At 34.9% G+C, this 19,700-nt stretch overlaps 1 protein-coding gene across 1 annotated transcript in view; it reads left to right on the top strand.

The window, feature by feature from the left end:
* The first annotated feature begins 18,311 nt into the window (after window positions 1-18,311).
* Window positions 18,312-19,700, top strand: part of LOC110018649 (probable LRR receptor-like serine/threonine-protein kinase At1g67720) — a 51,111-nt gene continuing 49,722 nt past the window's right edge. Inside the window, exon 1 of the mRNA XM_020716017.1 lies at window positions 18,312-18,432. Coding sequence (XP_020571676.1) covers window positions 18,357-18,432 — 76 coding nt within the window. The 5' untranslated portion in view covers window positions 18,312-18,356. The remainder of the gene's footprint in view (window positions 18,433-19,700) is intronic.

The raw sequence follows: 19,700 nt of genomic DNA, 5'->3' as shown, positions 1-19,700 counted from the left end.
TATATATATATATATAATTTCGCCTTGTAAAAATAACATCCTCATTAATTATATAGTAATTGATATATTTCACCGGTCAAGACGTCGACGACGTTTATTGTCTCTTTCGTTTTGCAAAAAATATTTTCCATACACGTTTGAGAGGGACTGCAATTTCGACTTGACTTTTCCCTCCAAGGAATTTAGCTAACTGTTAAAAGAGAATTCTAAATATTTATAAGATCTTAAATGATTCAATCAATGGACCTTAAGTGCTATTTATAAGGTTTGAATGGGAGTATGGTGGAATTCAAATGTTCTGAAAGCTGCTCCTTCATGTGTTAGGCCCCTACTTGAAAGCTCAAGATGTGAGACAGAGACGGCCATGGGAGAGGAGATGAGAAAGTAAGTGGGCATTTACATTTATAGTACCTAATTCCTATGTATTTACTTGGCTAGCACTTAAATCTTTGTTTTACATTTACACCTTCGTCTCTCTGGTGCATTCTAATTTTATTGTTCATTATTATGCTCTCTCTGTTTTTTTCTTTTCTATGACACTCTATTCCTTGGGTATCTCTCCCGGACACTATATTCCCTGGGTGTCTCTCCCGGACAGTTTCACATTCACCTTCCTAAAATGACGGTGAGCGTGGAGTCATGTCATGAACAAGAAGAGGAGAATGATAACCAGTAGAAGAGAATAATAACAACAAGAAAGCAACCAGAGAGACGGAGTGAACATGGAATGCACCAGAGAGTTTGTGGAGTTCATACATGCAACAGGAGATGTGGGAGCCAATGAATCAGATAACGAGACAAATTGTAGAGGTCATTAGAGTTGTTACGGTTAAAGAAGGAGAACACACTTCTCGAGGGCAGAACCCTTCTCAAGAAGCAATGATATGACGCAATGACAAGAGACTGGACTATGGCCCAGACAGAGTCGAGGACTCGCAATAGCAAGATAATTCTAGATCTGCACTGACGAAGAGAAAATGATTCGGGTGTATTGAGGCCCCAAGCTAACCAAAGAATGCATTCTCACTTTAGATCTCGGGTGTTGAGCCCCCTAAGAAGTATAAACTTCATACGTTAGAATCTTACATGGGCCTGTCAGAACCTAATGACCACCTCGTATTGTTTGAATCGTGATGTGTCTATTGAAAGTTTAAATGTTGTCTATTTTTTACCACCCTAAGATCATCAGCTCTGAGGTATTTCAACTCATTGTTGGTCGGGATGATCGCTTACTTTTTTGACTTCATAACTTAGAAGCCTCTTTTTGGTGCAGTTTGCAAGTGCCCAGAGGCCTAAAAAGAGTGTGCAAGCCTTGTTGCATATTAAATAAGGGTGAAGAGTAAGTATGTGTTCATATACATATTAAATAAGGGTGAAAAGTAAGTATGTGTTCATATATTGCATGGTTCTAGAGGGAAATATTGGAAGTGAAGGACCAGCGACCCGATATGGAATTAGTTTCCTTGACCCAAGGCATGAGGGGTGAGAGCTTCTGATTCAACCTTAACTTGGTTGAACTATGGAGATGTCAAACAAGTATATTAACACCGAAGAGAGCACCATCAAACTCGAACAATGTATCATTGCCCCAACAAGGGTCCCCCCAAAAACAATGGATGGAAGCCGAAAAAAGAAACTCACGACCGCTCGTCCATCCAATAGAGGAACAGACCGGAGCAATAATTAAGGAAGCCAAGTGAGGAGTTGTGACCAAGGACTAACCCAATGCTATGAGAGACCTATTTAAGACTATAAAAAACCGCCAAATGGATATGCGTGTGCTCAGGACACTCTGTTAAGGATATCGATGATCGAGATAGTGGATACCAACTAGGACAGAGAATAATTCAAGAAAGCATCATCCATGAGGGATATGAAAAAGTACTGCAAATATCACAGGGATCATGACTAAGACACGGAGGAGGTTAGACACCTCCAGAGCCTGATCGAGGAGTTGATTAAGTCTGGAAAGTTGAAGGATTTTGTCGCACCCAAAGCTGCGTTGTAGAGGCATGGAAAGGCCCTAGTTGTGGAAGTCCTGGATGAGCCCGTTCGTCAAATGCTATTCATATCGTCAGGATAGTACCAACCATCTTAAGATGAGGCTAGTCATTTTGACGAGTGTCCCATAAGAGATCCCGGTCAGGAGAACTGTGTATCATCGCTTCCATACATAAGAGAGAAAATCACCCCTCAATCACATTCCTTGATACCGAATTGCCCCCTAGCGAGAACCCTTACAAAGATGCTATTGTTGTAACCAAAATAATAAAATAATTTTTCAAGTCGAAAGTTTTCTGATCGACATTTGCAATTCAATGATTTTTTTCTAAATTAATGCTCAGCAAGCTAAGTCTTCAAGCCGATCAGTTGGTTGCACCAACTGGCCCTTTATACAAGTTTTCAAGAGAAAGGAAGGATGCTCTGGGAGTGATGCCACCAATGATCACCGGGGGAGAGAGCAAAAAAAATTCACTCATGCATAAGATTTTTTGAAGGTGCACTTGCCGCCTACATATCACGTCATTTTCAGTCATCCTTTATTGAACCACTTCAAGGTCGTGATGTTGATGTATCACATGGCGGTAAAATTCTCGGGAGATGGAGAAGTAATCACCACTTGGGAAGACCTGAAGCACTCATGGGTCTGCCACCTCCAAGCTATCAGAAGTGTGGATCCCTTGCCTAGGATCGATGGACTATGCGATCAGACACCCAGTTATGTGCTTCTTTGACACTACTTAGGATACCGCCACATAAAGACCAAGCACACGTGCTACTTCAATTCTTTGCAAAAAATACGAAATCAGGTGATTAGTTAACAGCATTTTATTAATTAAACCCTCATAAATTATACAAAAAATACGTTATTAGCATATGAATGCTCTGCTACTAATCCAACTAATAATATTCCACTGGTGCTGAAATCAGGTGATTAAGCACATGGGCATGCACTAATTAATAGAAGAAAATCCTTTTGAGGCTCGTTAAGTAATTAAAATGCTAAGGGCAGCTAATGCCAATTGTGGAATGTCCATTATTTACGGCTTTCAAAATAAAACCCAACTTTATATTCTTCGTTTGACTAAGGGTCCGTTTGGGCGTATTCAAAAAGCCGTCGTACCGTTAGGTTCGCGCGTTTCGCCAGCTTATCTGAAACTGCGTTTGAGTTTTTACACAAAACGCAGGTCGCGGGTCGTCCCCTGCGGCCGGCCCGCGGGCCGCGTTTAAGGATAAACAACTTATCCTGAAACGCACAAGCTGCCCCAAAAGGACACTAAAACTTTGTCCATTTTTGTCCATGGTAGACTACTGGCTCGCCATTGCAATATATAATGACATACTTAAAAGAAAATTTGTTAGGATATCATAAGAAACGAATCAAGTTGCATTTTGAAGGAATCAAGTGTTCAATTAAATCGAGATTAAGCACTTGAAGTGTAATTGAAAGTTTCAAAGCTTTATTGAAGCTTGAATGATATATAAATTTGCTATGTTCAAGTTCAAATCGAGCGGCTTGACAAGAGGAATCATTCAAGCTCAAAATCTTTTATTTTAGCATTGTTAAAGCTTTTGCACGCTAAAAAATGGCTTATGATTGAACGAATCAATTTTAATTCTCTCACATAATATTTTGAGTTTTTAGCTAAATTTATCAAAATGTAATTCTAAAAAATTATAAATAGACTAATGAACTTAGAGGAGAAGGAGCTAACAACTAAGGGCCCGTTTGGGGTAGCTTATTTGGTGGGGTGATATTTTGAAAATACACATTGCCTGTTTTGATAAACTGCATTTTGACATCTTATGCATTTTCAAAACGCTAAAAACAACGTTTTCGAACTGCACCTATCTAGGTGCGGTGACAGCTTTCATATTGTGGCCTAGCTTTTCCAAAAAAATAAAAATTTGTAATAGCCACTGCACATAACTTATCAACGTATTATTTTTAATCAGTTTATTGACAAATTATTCAATAAGCTACGTACACGTGAAGAGCTAGAAGCCAATGACCACCAAAAACTGAGGACAACCACTAGCGATTATTGTAGCTTATTATAATTGTTGCAGCCTAACTACGACAATCAACCCAATTACCATTTCTAGACTATTATGACATATTCACTATCCTCTATTTGATGTTGTCACTCGATAATCCTTATTATAAAACTAACGAAATAAAAAAAATATTGTAGCTCTATCTTTTTTAATTAAAGAGAATTTAGCAACATTATAACTCGAAATATAGAGTGGATTATTCTGATCATGTTAGGCCCTTTAATTTGTTACCTTTTTAGGATTTTCGACATAAGAATTCTCAAGCCTTCTATTTTAGTTTTTCTTTTATCTTTTTGTATGTTGGATCTTTGTGCAACGTCAAAACATTAATTTCACTCTATCACCACGAATTTTCTAGCTCGCAGCATGTTAACATTTAGCAAATTAAATAAAAATTATAATATCATTTTCTTAAAATAAATTTAATTATTATAAAATCTTTCATAAGCAATATTTTAAAAATATCCTAAAAAAACGTTTCGGTGTTAGAGAAGTAAATGCTAAGAAATTGTGCGTCATGTATGTAAATCTTACTTTCTTTTAATGAAAAATATTTCACCATTTATAGTCTATTGTTGTGGTGTATATGATATATGAAATTTAAAACGATCGGCGACGAAGCGAATAAAATAACACGAGAAAATTCACACCAAAAGAACACAGATTTACGTGGTTCGGCAAATTGCCTATATCCACGGAGTTGCAGAAGATTTTATTAATTGAGGAATTTAGACTAGTCGATCACCTCGACTTACAAGAGGAATCTCTCACTCTTCGTTGCTCTCTTTGTTCTTCTCTCTCTACACCGAGATACACCGAAGAAAAAACACTTACAAGAGAAATACACTCAATTTCTCTTCTGTCAAAGCCACCACGAAGAAGCCTGGAGAGAATAATCTTCTTCTTTCTTCTTCCTTCTGCCGCAAGGAACTATTTCTTGCACTTCTCTTCCTCTGCCTCGAGGAAACTTTTCTCTATCCCAAAGAAAACCAAAGAAGAACACCGTGACTTTCGTATCTAAAGGAGAGTCGTGCTCCCCTCTTTAATCGTTAACCGGAGGCGCGACATTCACGAAACGAGAAAGGGGGGGAACAGTTCGCGTGTGCGGGAGGGTAAAGAGCCGCGACGCTTCGCGAAATGGAGGAGGAGGGAGCTGGAGATCTGTAGCGGGAGCGGCGGTTCGCAGGAGATCGCGATTCGCGATCGCAGGAGCGGAAGAGGGAGGTCGAACCGGCTCCACTTCTAACATATATATGTCTTCAAAAGTGTTGATTTAACATGTATAAGTACAGTACACCACATATGTTCATTCAATAATTTATAATGTTGTTAACTCTATGAGGAACATCCCTATGATGCTCTTTTGTATAAATATTACTTGTTGTCGGCCGCCGTCGACCACCATCAATCACAGTCGATCACCACCGATCAAAAACCGTCAATCGATGTTGTAACTTGGAAAACCTAATAACTCTTTCCTGTATGTGGGACAAATAGTCTCTGTAACAAATAGTTGATTTTTACAACTGAGTTTCCGTAGTTTTTTCCCTTTACGGGTTTTCCATATAAAAATTTTTGGTGTCATTACTGGTTGTTTTCTTTTACCTGAGTGTATGTTGAATTCTCGTACAACGTTAAGAAGATAATACATTACTCTACTGCCGCAAATTTTCTAGCACGCGTCAATATTATTATTTCATTATAAACAACAAATTAACAAGTATCGACAATTTCAAATTTAAGCTTCCATAATTCCCCAATATTAATGAACACCTACCATTATAATTTAGGGGAAATCACATACATAGCACCCAATTCTTATGGATTTACCATTCTCACACCTAAACTTTCATTTCTTACACTCGAAGCACTTAGCTGTGGATAAAAGATGAACTTGACTATTAAAAGATGATAATGAGTACTAGTTTTCAAATGATGTTTGTAACTATGAATGTTTTTTTGTGAGATAAGAAAATATGAAAGCTTTGATTACTATATATATATATATTAGGAATTTTTGGGCTTATATATATATATATATATGTAAAAGCTCCTATAATTTATTGGACTATATGAGTAGGAAAAATTATAGATCAGAATGAAATTCAGAACCCTTGAATTTATTTTGAGACTGTCATAAAATAAGTAGAATATTTTAATATCTTTTTTTCATAAGAGTAATATACATTTAACATCAACTCCACGTCAACTTGATTAAATGTTATAAGTGTGCATGATGGTTCGATAATGATCAATAGGTGTCGATGTTCAGAAGCTTGAAGTCTGTTGGGATGAGGTGTTGGAGGATGACATCCGTTAAGGGAGAATATTTAACGACGCTACGATAAGCACGGAAGCGATCCTTTTTCTCTATGATGACCTCTTCCCGGACGAAGCGTCGTAACTCATTATGAATGAGCTATCAGTTTGATTACGTTTGCTGAAATTAGATTTTTGGATGATTATTAATCATAATTTGTACATTGTTTACTAAAAAATTATCTTGAGATTCATGCCACGCCTCAAAATTAATGCCAAATAATGAAAATTTGCGGTTGACACATCACTTCATTTTTAGCTAATTACTAGATTTCATTTTAAGTAATGACAAGTCTAATAGATAATTTATCATTAAAAGAGGTCATTTTTACAGATAATTTCTTTTAAAAGGATTATTAGATATATTTATTATAAAAACAAGTGGAAGAGATAATGGCTAATTATTTATATGATAGACATCAAAATTTAATGAAATGATAACGAAATAGGAGGAAGAGAAAAATGGTTGGCTTGAATCCAATCCAAGTACGCCGTGGCAGATGATGCATCGTCCCTTTCAGTCAGTCATTGACATAAACATTTATGTTCTATTAGGACGGGAACTCATGTGCTTAATTAACTAGACCGGTCCCGAGTTTCTCTATTTTTAATTTAATTATTTTATTTATAGCCATATGATCAAATCAAAAGATTAAAATCTTGAACTAATTATTTTTAAAAAAAATTGGAAAGGTTTGTGGGTTCAATCCCGGTTATGATTGGTTCTATATATAAAAGATTTTGGGCTTAGACCGGATCGATTGAACGACCGGTTCACTGTTAAGCTGGTTTAGCCATGACTCAACCCGGTTTTTAAAACCATATTATTTAAAGAGAGTTAAATGTAAATATATGTGGTTGTTGTTTGTTAAAAATTTCATATCGTAAAAATGATATATATTAACATTTAGTCAACACAGATAAAATAAGTGGTGATTGTGCAACAAAACTATGTAACAACTGAATGAAATCACTAATCAGATTAAAACTATCCTTTGATGATAGTTGCACTACAAAAATAATTAGTGGCGGTCAGTGACAATTAATGGTGGCCGTCGACTAAATTTTCTTAAAGAGTGTGAAGTTAACTATTAGCCTGCTCCTCACTCTTTCTATGAAAAATGAGGGGATACTTATAATTTTTAGAAGAGTATTTTAACAAATTTAATTTAAATCACAAAATGCTTCATATTAATTCATTTGATCATAGGTTATTCTTTTAGCATATAAGTGCATTAATGATTTCAGAATTAAACGATCTTAGACTCGTTTAATTCTTCTTATCAAGCCACTCAATTTGATTATAAACATGTCAAATTTAGAAAAAAATTTTGCCTTCCTATTAATACTCTAAAACTTCTAATTACAATTTAAGTGTTCGATCTTGACTAATACTTTCAGTGTAACTAAACTAGTATTGTCAAGATGCTCACTTTGCCTGTAAAATTGTGGAGTTGAGAGCTCCGTTGATTCAAAATTTAAATCTAAAAATTATTTTATCCAAAATGCATTCAAATGCATGCTTAATCATATAGATTTGTTTTTTTAACATGTCAATAATCTTGTTAGTAGCTCTATAATATGAATTTATATATTAAATACAGAAAATCATTGTTGATGGGTGAACTAAAACCATGAATCATCAAGCTACATTCACATTTTATCATCTTCAATGCAAATTCTTAAGAAAGTTCAATTATTAGCAAAATTAGCCATGAATTCTTTTGATAAATTCACATGCATGTTATATCAAAATAAGGCTTTAAGAATTATAGGAAATAACTCTTTGTATAAATAATCAAAACTTTTTCTCTCTCTCCTATTTTTAGGAGTTTAGATTATTTTCACAACCAATACATTCTAAACTAGAATCCCTCTATGATGCTTATGAGTTAATTTGTATTAATTAGGGGCTTTCTAATTTACTTCTATTAAATACCAATCTAAAAGTGCTTTTGCGGTTGCGGTGCAGTTTCATAGTGTACTTTGCGACGTTTTACAAAATTATGTTTTACCTATTTTTTAAAAGTTGTTGTGGGAAGCTGTGTTTTGCAGCTGACCTAAAAAAATTCAGTGGTTGTCAGAATGTTGCGGTTTAACTTTTCAAAAATCATAATTTGCAATAACCACGGTAGTTTTTAAACAATTATTTCACACCCATCTTTTCAAAAAAAACTACAGCCAAGGTGCAAAAAATCAGACCAGATTTTGAAGTGATAAAAGAGGAGGTTCAAAATTCAACAAGTTAACCTAGTGATGTCATAAATATAAAAGAAATATTAAATATAACTTAAAAAACATACAAATTAGATGAAATTCAATATGAAAGGTCAACAAGAGGGAAACATAACCAAAAAAATATATAAAAACATAAAAAAGAAAAAGTACTAAACTAATAATAATGCATATTTCACAAAAGGTAAAGAAGAAAATGAAACTCATAATGATTACAACAAAACATATTCTTCATGATATCAAAATATTCAAATCATATTTCGTGATTTCCAATAAAAATGTGGCATAAGATACAAAATTACACTGTAACTGGTTGGCCGGTTTGGCCGCTGGTTCCAACCAGCTATTTCCGATTTGACGCTGAGCCGGTTTTTGGTCCAACCACAACCGGACGACCGGTCAGTTCACAACTGAATTGATTGAAACGCCCGACTCAATCCAGTTTTCAAATCGTTGGCTACAGCTGCCCCCAAACAAATTACCTCATATTTTAACTCCCTAAATTTTCTAAACAAATTATCTCATATTTTAACTTTTTGTTGCCATATCAACCACTGATCATCATCATGCATCACAATCGCTTCCTTCCCCACAATTGGAAATGCATGGACACAAATGCATTGATGATAAGAAATTCACAAACCTGATAATTAAAAATTAAATAGATTAAATTTACAAAATAAACCACCTAACAATATTAATTATACTCTTTTTTTCTCCCATTGTTTTAAATACAAAATTAGCATAATTTCTATTAAAATAGGGCTTTCATTGAGGCACCTCACCTCAATGCTGAAGTACAAGCAATGTACGTGACATTTAATTTTGGGGAGACCAAAAATAATGCCTTGAATTCTGAAATGTTCTGCATATACGACTTTGTACCACGTTTCCATCTATTCGTGAATCATGGCTGATTGTGGTAGTAATGCTACTTAATGTTGATGATCTGTACATGAATTTTTGTAGTGGTTATTAATCATTACCAGTACTAAGCTTGATTAGTCCACACACGCCATTATTAGTTGCACACTTTTTAATTAATGACATTAATTACTAAAGAATGATGCAAATAGCTAAAAATGCAATAAAATTTTCAAAATTTACTTAATTAAATGGGTCGTAAATTAGTATTGGATAGTTCCTTCCCAGACTAAGGATATGTTTGGGGTGGCGTTGCAGTGCTACACCGCAGTTTTTTCTGTTTTGCAAAACTGTGTTTTTGTTCCATTCTCAAAAAATTGCAGTTGAAAACTGTGTTTTCTCACCTGGCTTTGCTACCTACGGTAGCTGCTAGAAAGTTACAATATAACTGTTTAATTTTTTTTTTTTTATAATAGCCAAAAGAGTTTTATGAACAATAACTTCGTCTACAACAACTTTACAAAATAACCGTAGCTACACCAAAGAGGCTCTAAATATGTATTATACTCTTTTATAGGGGTTGTTTGGTAATAGATTTAAGAAATTCTATAAATTTATATTGACTAAATCATCCCAAGACCAGGATATAGTAAATATGGAAATTATGGCAACATTGAGAGGAAATTTAGCTTACTAAATCCAAGATTTAAATGAAATTCAACTTAAAATTATTATCAGAGAGATCCTTAATAAAATTAAAATTAGGTTCATAATTAAACATATCAAATTAAAATTTTGCTTGTGATGCAAGTCTTAAAGTAAAACTAGTTGCATATCTTTTTAGAGTATGTCACTAGTTATGGCTTTTATGTTACAAATTTTAAATACATAGTTTTATAATGTTGCTTGTTGCATGCCTTCTTAAGGTTATAAAACAAAAATTGTTGAATTTTATTATCTAATTTCTGTATTTTTGTAAGGATGATTTACTTATGTTATGGAATTTATGCTCAATTGACATCTATTTGGCTTTTTAAAAAAAAATTGTTGGTAGTATGTGGAAGACTTAGATGGTTGTGCTTGTGATTACTTTTATATATTGGAAAGTCATCATCTATATATATATATATATATTATTTGTCACCAAAATAATGAGTAATTATTTGTCACCAAAATAATAATGAGTAAGTAGAGGAAAATGTCACGATTCTTTATGTAGTACCCTTCTATTAAAAGTCCTATTTTTGATATAATGTTGATTTCTCTTCTATAAATGATGGATTTTATTTTGGAATATGGTTGTCATGACTCTTTATGTATTACCCTTCTATTAAAAATCCTATTTTTGGTATAATGATGATTTCTCTTCTATAAATGATGGATTTCATTTTGGAATATGGTTGGGGATGTAGTAGTTATATAAAGTGTTTTGGTTTATGTTGGTTGATGGTAGGCAATAAGCACTTGGTGGTTTCTAGTGAGTTTTTGTATTCTATAAATGCTCCTTAATTTAGAAGAACTAGGATATGAAATCCAATGAAGTGAGCTATAAATTCTCTCTCTTGTCCTGTCAATGAATTTCTAAAGTTGTGGGGACCCTCAAATTGTCTTTCTTTTTCGTTAATCTATTTTTGGAGTTTTAGGCAAGCTTAAAGTTGCATAATCATTATGTTTTCTTTACTTTGCTATTCAGATTTTAACACGTCCAAATTCGCTCAATGATGCCATCTTCTAAACCTCCAACCTCATAAATATCAAAGATCATCATATATCTTCAAGAGTCTAAACATCCTTTGTCAAATCCTATCATCCCACTTTTTGTATCGCTTCATCTAAATCACACTAAATTGTCATCATCAGGACATCCAAACTTTGATCATAAATTGTCATATTCAAGCTTCTCATTGTCATTTTTGCTCAAATACTACCTCAATGATGCTAGAGTGTGCTGTTAGTAAGTCACACACACACACACACACACACACACACATATATATATACATACATAAACTCTTTAATGGCTTCATATATTCTTTCATTGAATACAAATAAGATAAGTAGATGACTTCAATGGAGCTTTAAACTTGAGAAATAATTAGAGAGTGGTACGCCATCAACAAATTCTCATCAGCAGGTAGAAATCTCGAGGCATGACATGGGTCTCGAGGCAATCTTTTGAGTAAGAAATATTCAAACTTCGATTAAGAGTCATCTAAAGCTTCGATTTTAGCAAACTTATAGTCAAACTAATCGACTTAGTGAGACAAACACAATGATACCAAAATTGATTAGATCCAAGTCAAATCAAGCTCAGATCATGCAATTAAACTGCTTTGGAAAGCTTTCGAGGCATACTGGAAAGGTCAAATAAATGTCGAAACTGGTAAGCTTATGATCAAATTGAGCATCTCGGCGAGACGAATCTAACGAGGCCCAAGATTGCTCAAATCTGAAATTTTTAAGACACACAAATGTCCACCAAACTCTGTCTGATCGAAAGAATCTTTCTGGGTCATCTAGTCATAGTGGTTCATATTCTTTTAATAATTGTAACTGAGTCTTTATAAATAGAGCGCTACCCCTCTTTTGAAAGAGAGGTAGAGAGAGCTTGAAGCCTCGAGAAGACTAAAAATTAGAAATTAAGCTCAAGTCCAACATCACTTAGCCTTTGACCTTAGCCGAACACTATTTGCCGCCCGTTGTCGACCACTGCGCGCTGGCTATCGCCAATGACTATTGGTCGCCACACTCTTCTTACAATAAACTCATCCGGGAACAAATTTTGTAGCTCAAGAGATTGTTTACCTTTTTCCCGACTGCGAGACAAAAGGTTGTAAGAGTAATCAACAACTTATAGTGGATCTCTTTAACTAAGCTAGGCCCCGTGATTTTTTTTTTTTGGGTTTTCCGTGTAAAAATTTTTGGTGTCTCTACTGGTTGTTTTCGTTAATCTGAGTGTGTCCTAAATCTTCGTACACTGCTAAGATGATAATCAGTTACTCTACTGCCACGGTCTTCTAGCTCACATCAGAGAGAGAATTTGACAATTTAATAGTGTTCATCACTTCAAAAATATATGTAAAAAGCATTCAAGTATTAGAATTTTTAATCACTGATTATTGATAAACTCATTATCTTTCCATGTTATTAATAACATATAGACTATTGCCTAAACTAGTGTTATTGTAAACTTACCTTCTCCTCCTCTATTCATTAATAAGCTTTAGATAAGCTTCTATGAACTTAAAGTCTACGTGAACATGATCCCTTGAGGCATTCTAGGCGGGCATAATCGGCAACAAACACTTCATAACATTAGCAATGTGCCTTCAGGACATGGACATGCACTTGCCAAATTTTTAATGTGTTGGATACACCAATCACATGTCCAACTTAAAGAAAATTAACATAAATTATTGAGCAACCTCTTAAACAGTTAGTTTTTATGCAATTTGTCCAAGTTTTTTTAGGTCTACCTTTGCATTTCTTAGCATATGCCAAATCTAAAACATCTACTCTCGTAACAAGATCATCGGATGGTCAACACTCAATATGACCAAACTATCTAAGAAGACTCTCTCTAATATTGTCCACCACTAGGGCAACACCAAACCTATCACAAATGTATTCATTTTGCATTTTGTCTTTACGTTTCAAGCCACATATGCACCTAAGCATTCTCATCTCGGCAACACTTAACTTTGTTTTATGCTTCCTTTTTGAAGGCCAACATTATGCGTCTTAGAGCGTTGCAGGTCTCACCACCATCTTATAAAATTCATCTTTCAATCCGAGTGACACTTTTCTATCACACAAAAGACCCAATGCCTTGCTCCACTTCAACCAACCAACTTGATTAGTCTTTAGAAATAAAAAAAATTTAACCGCGAGCATAGTCATAGTATTAATCATGTTATTTTTATGCTAATTTTTGTTGCTCGTTAATAAAAAAAAATGCGAGTAGTTGCATTTACATACGTACCACTTAATTTTTGTGAATTTACATACCTAACATCTAAATTTGTCTTGTATATTTATACTACCCAAATCTTTTATATCGTATCAAAAGTTTCATTGTTTTTATTTAAAAAAAATAAAATATGTAAAAATTTAAATTTAGATTTTAGATTTATAAATACATAAGAATTAATTGGCAATAAAAATTTAGTTCGATAAAGCATTTCAAATAAATTTTGACATCATTTCCATCTTGATTTGATTGTAAAAGTGACCAAAGATGAAACATATGATAAATTATAATTGTGCATAATTTATAAATTAAATATACTATTTTTTTTTTTTTTTGTTTTGTTCATAGTTTTATACATAATAAGAGAACTCCATTACCTAAACTTTTAAAAATCAAGAAAATTATTATCGAAATTCGGAAATCAAAATTTTCATTTGTCAAATTTGTGATTCACCCTCCACACTCAAATTTATATGTAATAATAATAATAATAATAATAATAATAATAATAATAATTGATATGTCGTCAATAAATTTCTATCATCTGATATGAATCTCGAGACATAACATGAATCTTGAGGTAACTTTTTGAGCAAGAAATGCTCAAATTTTGATTAAAAATTATTCTAAACTTCAATTTCACCAAAGTTAAATTCAAGCTGATCGACTTGATGAGGCAAACCCAATAATACCAAAATTGGTCAAATTCAAGTCAAATAAAACATAAATCAAGCTATTAAACTACATTTGAAAGAATTCACTGTATAATCAAAATGTCAAAAAATTTCCAAATATAAAAAGCTTATAGTCAAATCGAACTTCTCGACAGGACTAATCTAACGAATCAAAGATCACTCAATTCTTGCATCATTAAGACTCCCTAATGCCCATAGAATACCGTCCGATCATAGTGGTATGTATTCCTTCCTTATTTACACTGAGACTCTATAAATAGAACATACGCTCTCTTGAGAGGGTACCTAGACCTGGAGTCAAAAGAAAACTTGAGCTTAGAGAAGAAGTAGCTAACGCTTAGCATCAAAAAATTTCTCTCTTTTGTAGTCGTTGACCACTACATGCTGGCCACCGATTGTCTCCGTCGGCCGCCCTTTCCCATAAATCACCATCGACCACTACCTGCTACTTGTAACAAAGTCCCTTGTGGATGTACAACGTGCATTTCACAATCCCAGTATATGTTATGGAATTATGAAGTGTCCGACAGAGCAGTATGTCGTATAGTACTACGCGCAAAGGCACACCCTCAAAGACGATGTAACAATGGACCCCGAATACAGTGCAACAATGCACCCCAAAGACGGTGTAATAACACATCCTGAATATGACTACCTTTGCAATCTATTGAACTTCCAATGACCTATAAAGCCATGAAGGGGCCACCATAAACCTTCTTATGATAGTCAAGGGGCCACCCTATATTTCTCAATAATTATTCATCTGCCTAGCGAGAACCATATATGCATGATTCAATTATATAATTTATGCTAGTTGCTTTCCATCAATCATGATCATCCAATTTATTATCCATAACTACATCCACCAATAATCTGTGATAATAAAAGAGGCAATATTTATATGCATATCACACAATTCTCATGTATTTACCCATTGAACCGCTAAATTTTATTTTTTATATTTATACCATTTAAAATTTTCATATCACATAAATAATATCACTATTTTAACTTATAAAAGTGATATATTCTATGGAATCTGATGTATATTTATATATTAAATTCAAATGCATGGTACATTCTAGGGAAAATTATGAATAGGTCCCGGCCAATAATGCTAATTGCGTGATTTAAACTTTAAGGGCATTTGCTCATGTACAACCCAATTCCCATGCGTTTGCATATGCACACCTAGATTTTGCTTTTTACATTTATGCCAATCAAAGCTTTCACAATACATAAAAAATACCATCATATTATCTAAAAAAAATGAAATACAACTTCTAATGCACGGGTAAAGTGTAATTTATGTAAGAAATGAAGTCTAGATGCTAGATATGTGATGCAGAGGAATTGAGTGCAATGTATGTAAATCTTTTTTTATATAGACAGTTACATACATACCGCTCAATTCTTATGAATTTATATATTTAACACCTAAATTTTGTTTTTCGCACTAACAAACTTGATCAGACCACAATAGTAGGTTTTATTTCAAATGGACAATGAGACCAACAACTACTGAAAGATTGTTCTCATGTGAATATGATTGACTGGATCTTAGCAACCCTGATTTAGTCAGATCTTCAGGATGAGTGTTGTGAGTTTACCAAAAAATACACAAAGAGAACCATTATTGCATTTGTGAATCAGATTGCCTTCCCTACCCATTCTGGCTAGCGGCGGACCTAGGTAGGGTTCCAACCCCTCTCAAATTTAGTTTTTTATTTACATGAGAGTAAATTTTTTTTTTTCTATTGAAATGTCAGTTTTGACTCTTCTGAAATATCGCTTTGCTCTTCGTTGCCCTAGCCCTCCAATGTTGGGTCTAGGAGGTCGTTTGACCTCCCTCAAGAAAGTTGTTGATTTTGCCCCTGATTCTAACTAAAATATTTACACCTATACCCGTAGAAGTACATGTTTCGCTTGAGACTAATCATGCATGACACTATACCAAAGAAGACATGGCTGACTAGGAGGAGGATTTCAAATTCACGCAATTGCCCTGAGATTGCCATGCTATGTAGGATCACACCATCATTATCACTAATTGTCATGCGATGAAGACGATCAATCAGACACTTGAAAATCGGGGCATGTGAATGCTACTAGATTTCCAAGATTTTGATGATGTTATGAACAAACTTGCTACGACATGGGAAGACACTTCAACTTGGGTTCATATTTTTTTTTCATTTTTTTTTTCACCACTATTTGTGCTAACAATGCCAACGTACATGATCGGGATGCTTCCTATCATCGCGGCCCAATCGAAAAAATGTTGTCCTCTCGCTTATTCCGACCAACAGCCACTGAAACATTTATATCAAGAATGCTTGTGGCCTAAATCAATGATCTTAATTAAATTGCTCTTGGAAGGGACAGTGGTCTACCATCTAACCAAGTGATCGTCATAATCTGTGATAAAGGGGTTTACATTGAGAGAGAGTTACGGTGAGCACCTGGGCCCTGTGACCACACTGACCCAGCCCACTAAAATTGACTTAATATTATTTTTATAATTTTCTTAAGTAAATGGCTCAAGCAGTGCGACGAGCAATCCTGGAGCAATGGAGTAAGAGAAGAGAAGAATAATTGGCTATTTGAATCATTTTTTGTTGATAAAAGTGGTTTTATTTAGAGAAATTTTTTTAAATGACATCTTATATACGATTTATAAAAGGAAGCTTCAGCATATAAGTAAATGTAGCTCATAAAAAAATAATAATAAGATTTGTTCATGTTGATGTTAGTGGCTACGTTCTTGCAATCTATAGGACTTCCAATGACCAACAAGCCTTAAGGGGCCATCACAAACCTTCCTATGTCAGCCAATGACCACCCTACACTACTCATTATTATTGATCTACCTAGCTAGAACTATCTAGGGAAAAGTATGAATTACTTGGGACAGATAGTAAAAATTGAAGTTTAGCTGTTAGATATGTGATTAAGATTTGATTGTTATGTATGTAAATGTTTTTTGAATGAGCATTTGCATGCATACTGTTAGCGCTGGCGTGGAGTCCGGTCCACCCAACCCGCGAACTCTCGCCCCCGCCTCTCCTTCTGTTTTCGCGAAACGACGCTACCGATCGCGAAAGGGCCACACAGGGTCACACCTCTTCACAAATAACTCCTCTCTCCTTTCTTTTTTGCAAAGAGAAGCATCAATTCGCCAGAAATTGCTCCCACCTACTCTATTTCGGAAAGCGAAGCATCCCTTCGCTTCCTTCTCTTCGTGATAAAATGAGAGGCTCTCCTTCATATCTGTAAGTCACAAGAAGTCACGATTTTCTTCTTTAGGTTTCCTCGGGATAGAGGAAGAGTTTTTCGGGTTTCCGCTGGACAGTGGAAGAGAAGAAGTGCAAGGAGGAGTAGTTTCTTGTGGCAGAAGGAAGAAGAAGATTGTTCTCCCTAGACTTCTTTTTTGTGGCTTGTGACAGAAGAGAAATTGAGTTTATTTCTCTTGTAAGTTTGTCTTCTTCGGTGTATCTCGGTGTAGAGTTTTCTTCGGTGTATCTCGGTCTAGAGAGAGAAGAACAAAGAGAGAAGAAGAGAGAGGGCAACGAAGAGTGAGAGATTCCTCTTGTAAGTCGAGGTGATCGACTGATGTAAATTTCCTCAAGTATTAAAATCCTCTGCAACTCCGTGGACGTAGACAATTTGCCGAACCACGTAAATCTGTGTGTTCTTTTTTGGTGTAAATTTTCTCATGCTATTTTATTCGCTTCGTCGTCGATCGTTTTAATATTTTTATATACCACAACCTATCACAACACATACAACTCAATTTCTATATATTTACTTATTTATAATCTAAATTTATTTTTTTTACATTTATTTTACCCAAATTTTTTATGGGACATAAGAGAAATTACTATTTGAGCTTTTAAAAAATGTTTAATATATAGTTGAGGTGGCATGTACATATATTAAAAAAAAATTGTTTTTAAGATATGTAAATATCAGGAATTAAGAGGCATTTAATGCTGAAAACCTGCCTTGATGCGCCCATGTCCCCTGAACCCATGCTTAGTCGTTCTCTCCGTTGTAGTCATTCCTGCAGCGTTCGTGTTGCGATACTTTCCCTCTTTTTCAGTCCAGTCTTTACACGGTGTTGTGGGTGTAGCTCGTACTGGCATTCCTTTTCTGCTCTCTTTCCTCGTTTCAGCTTCCGGTGAGAGTTCTTGCAGCCTCTGCTCTCGTTAGAGATGGACATGACCTGTATATTTTTGCTTGTCTTCCTGCTTCTCTTTCTCTGTTCTGGTTCGAAAGCTCAGATGCCCGGTATGCCTTCTTTTGTGCTTGATGCGTGAGTTTGGTTTATGAGATTTTGCTCTTTGGTGAGTGGTTTGGATGTTTCGATGTGTTTTAGGTTCTTGAATTTGGTTTTCAATTTATGAGTCAGAATAGGGAATCTTAGTGGTAATGGGGGGATTAGAGTCTAAGATTAGGATAATTTGAAGCCATTGGTTAGTTCGTTGGATGGTGAAGTACTCTGACGTTGGTGGGTTGCCTGATTTGGGAATGATAGCTGAAGGATTTCGTTTCAGGGTGAAAAATTGAGTGATAGGTTTGAACTTGTTGGTGTTTTTGGAGTAGAGGATTACTTGCTCGCTAAGTTCGGTGATTTCAATATATTTTTATTTATTTGTTTGTTTGTTTGTTTTTTTTTTTTGCTTTTTTCTTGCGTGGAGATTTGTTGAATTGGTAGTAACATTTGGGATGACTGTAAAGTAATGGGGTTGGGAACTGTTATAAAATTTAAATAGGTTTGAAATTGGAAGTTTTTACAAATAAAATTTATGCTTGTTTTTCCTGTGTTGGATTGTATCCCTTGTTCAGTGAAATGCATTGCTTCATCTTAAATTCCATGTAACTACTGGAAGGAATACAATTGAAGAGGCTTCATTGCTCTTCGATGATGAAGTTTTTTTCTTTCCTTTTCTTTTGATGTCACAGGGGCATATAGTGCAAATTATTTACGCTTTTTTGTTGGTTTTTGTGAATTTCCTTTGTATTATTTGTCACAACTTGGAATAATACCATATAAACTTAGCAGGATAGGATAAGTTTGCAAAATTAGGCTGATTTCCAAAAAGTATAAACGTTTTGCAATAATACTGTTGAGAAAATAAGGGCGAAGAAAACAGTAATCGACACAAATCCAGAAGAACACAGAGATTTAACGAGGTTCGGCAAAGATGCCTACGTCCTCGGGAGCAGAGCGGCGAGTTCCTTTCAATATTCAGAAAAGGGTTACAGAATAGAGGATACCTCCTGGGGTTACTAACAGGCCTATTTATAACCCCAGGAGTAAACCTAGGCACAATATGTAATTACAACATTACCCCTGTACCATACCGCGGGGCTTTGCCCCCGCACCCCAACCCACGTAACTTCCCAATTTGGACAGATTCTACGCTCCGCTCCGCTCCGCTTCGATCCAGCGTCTGTCCCAATATGGTATATGAGCCATACCATAACAAATCTCCACCTTGGCGAATATCCAGCCCCTTAGGAGAAAAATACCTGGGAGTTACACCTGCACCACT

The sequence above is a fragment of the Phalaenopsis equestris genome, unplaced genomic scaffold (assembly GCF_001263595.1).
Source record: "Phalaenopsis equestris unplaced genomic scaffold, ASM126359v1 Scaffold000030, whole genome shotgun sequence".
Lineage (NCBI taxonomy): Eukaryota > Viridiplantae > Streptophyta > Magnoliopsida > Asparagales > Orchidaceae > Phalaenopsis > Phalaenopsis equestris.
The sequence above is the reverse complement of the archived record's forward strand: the minus strand, read 5'-3'. Positions and strand labels throughout refer to the sequence as shown.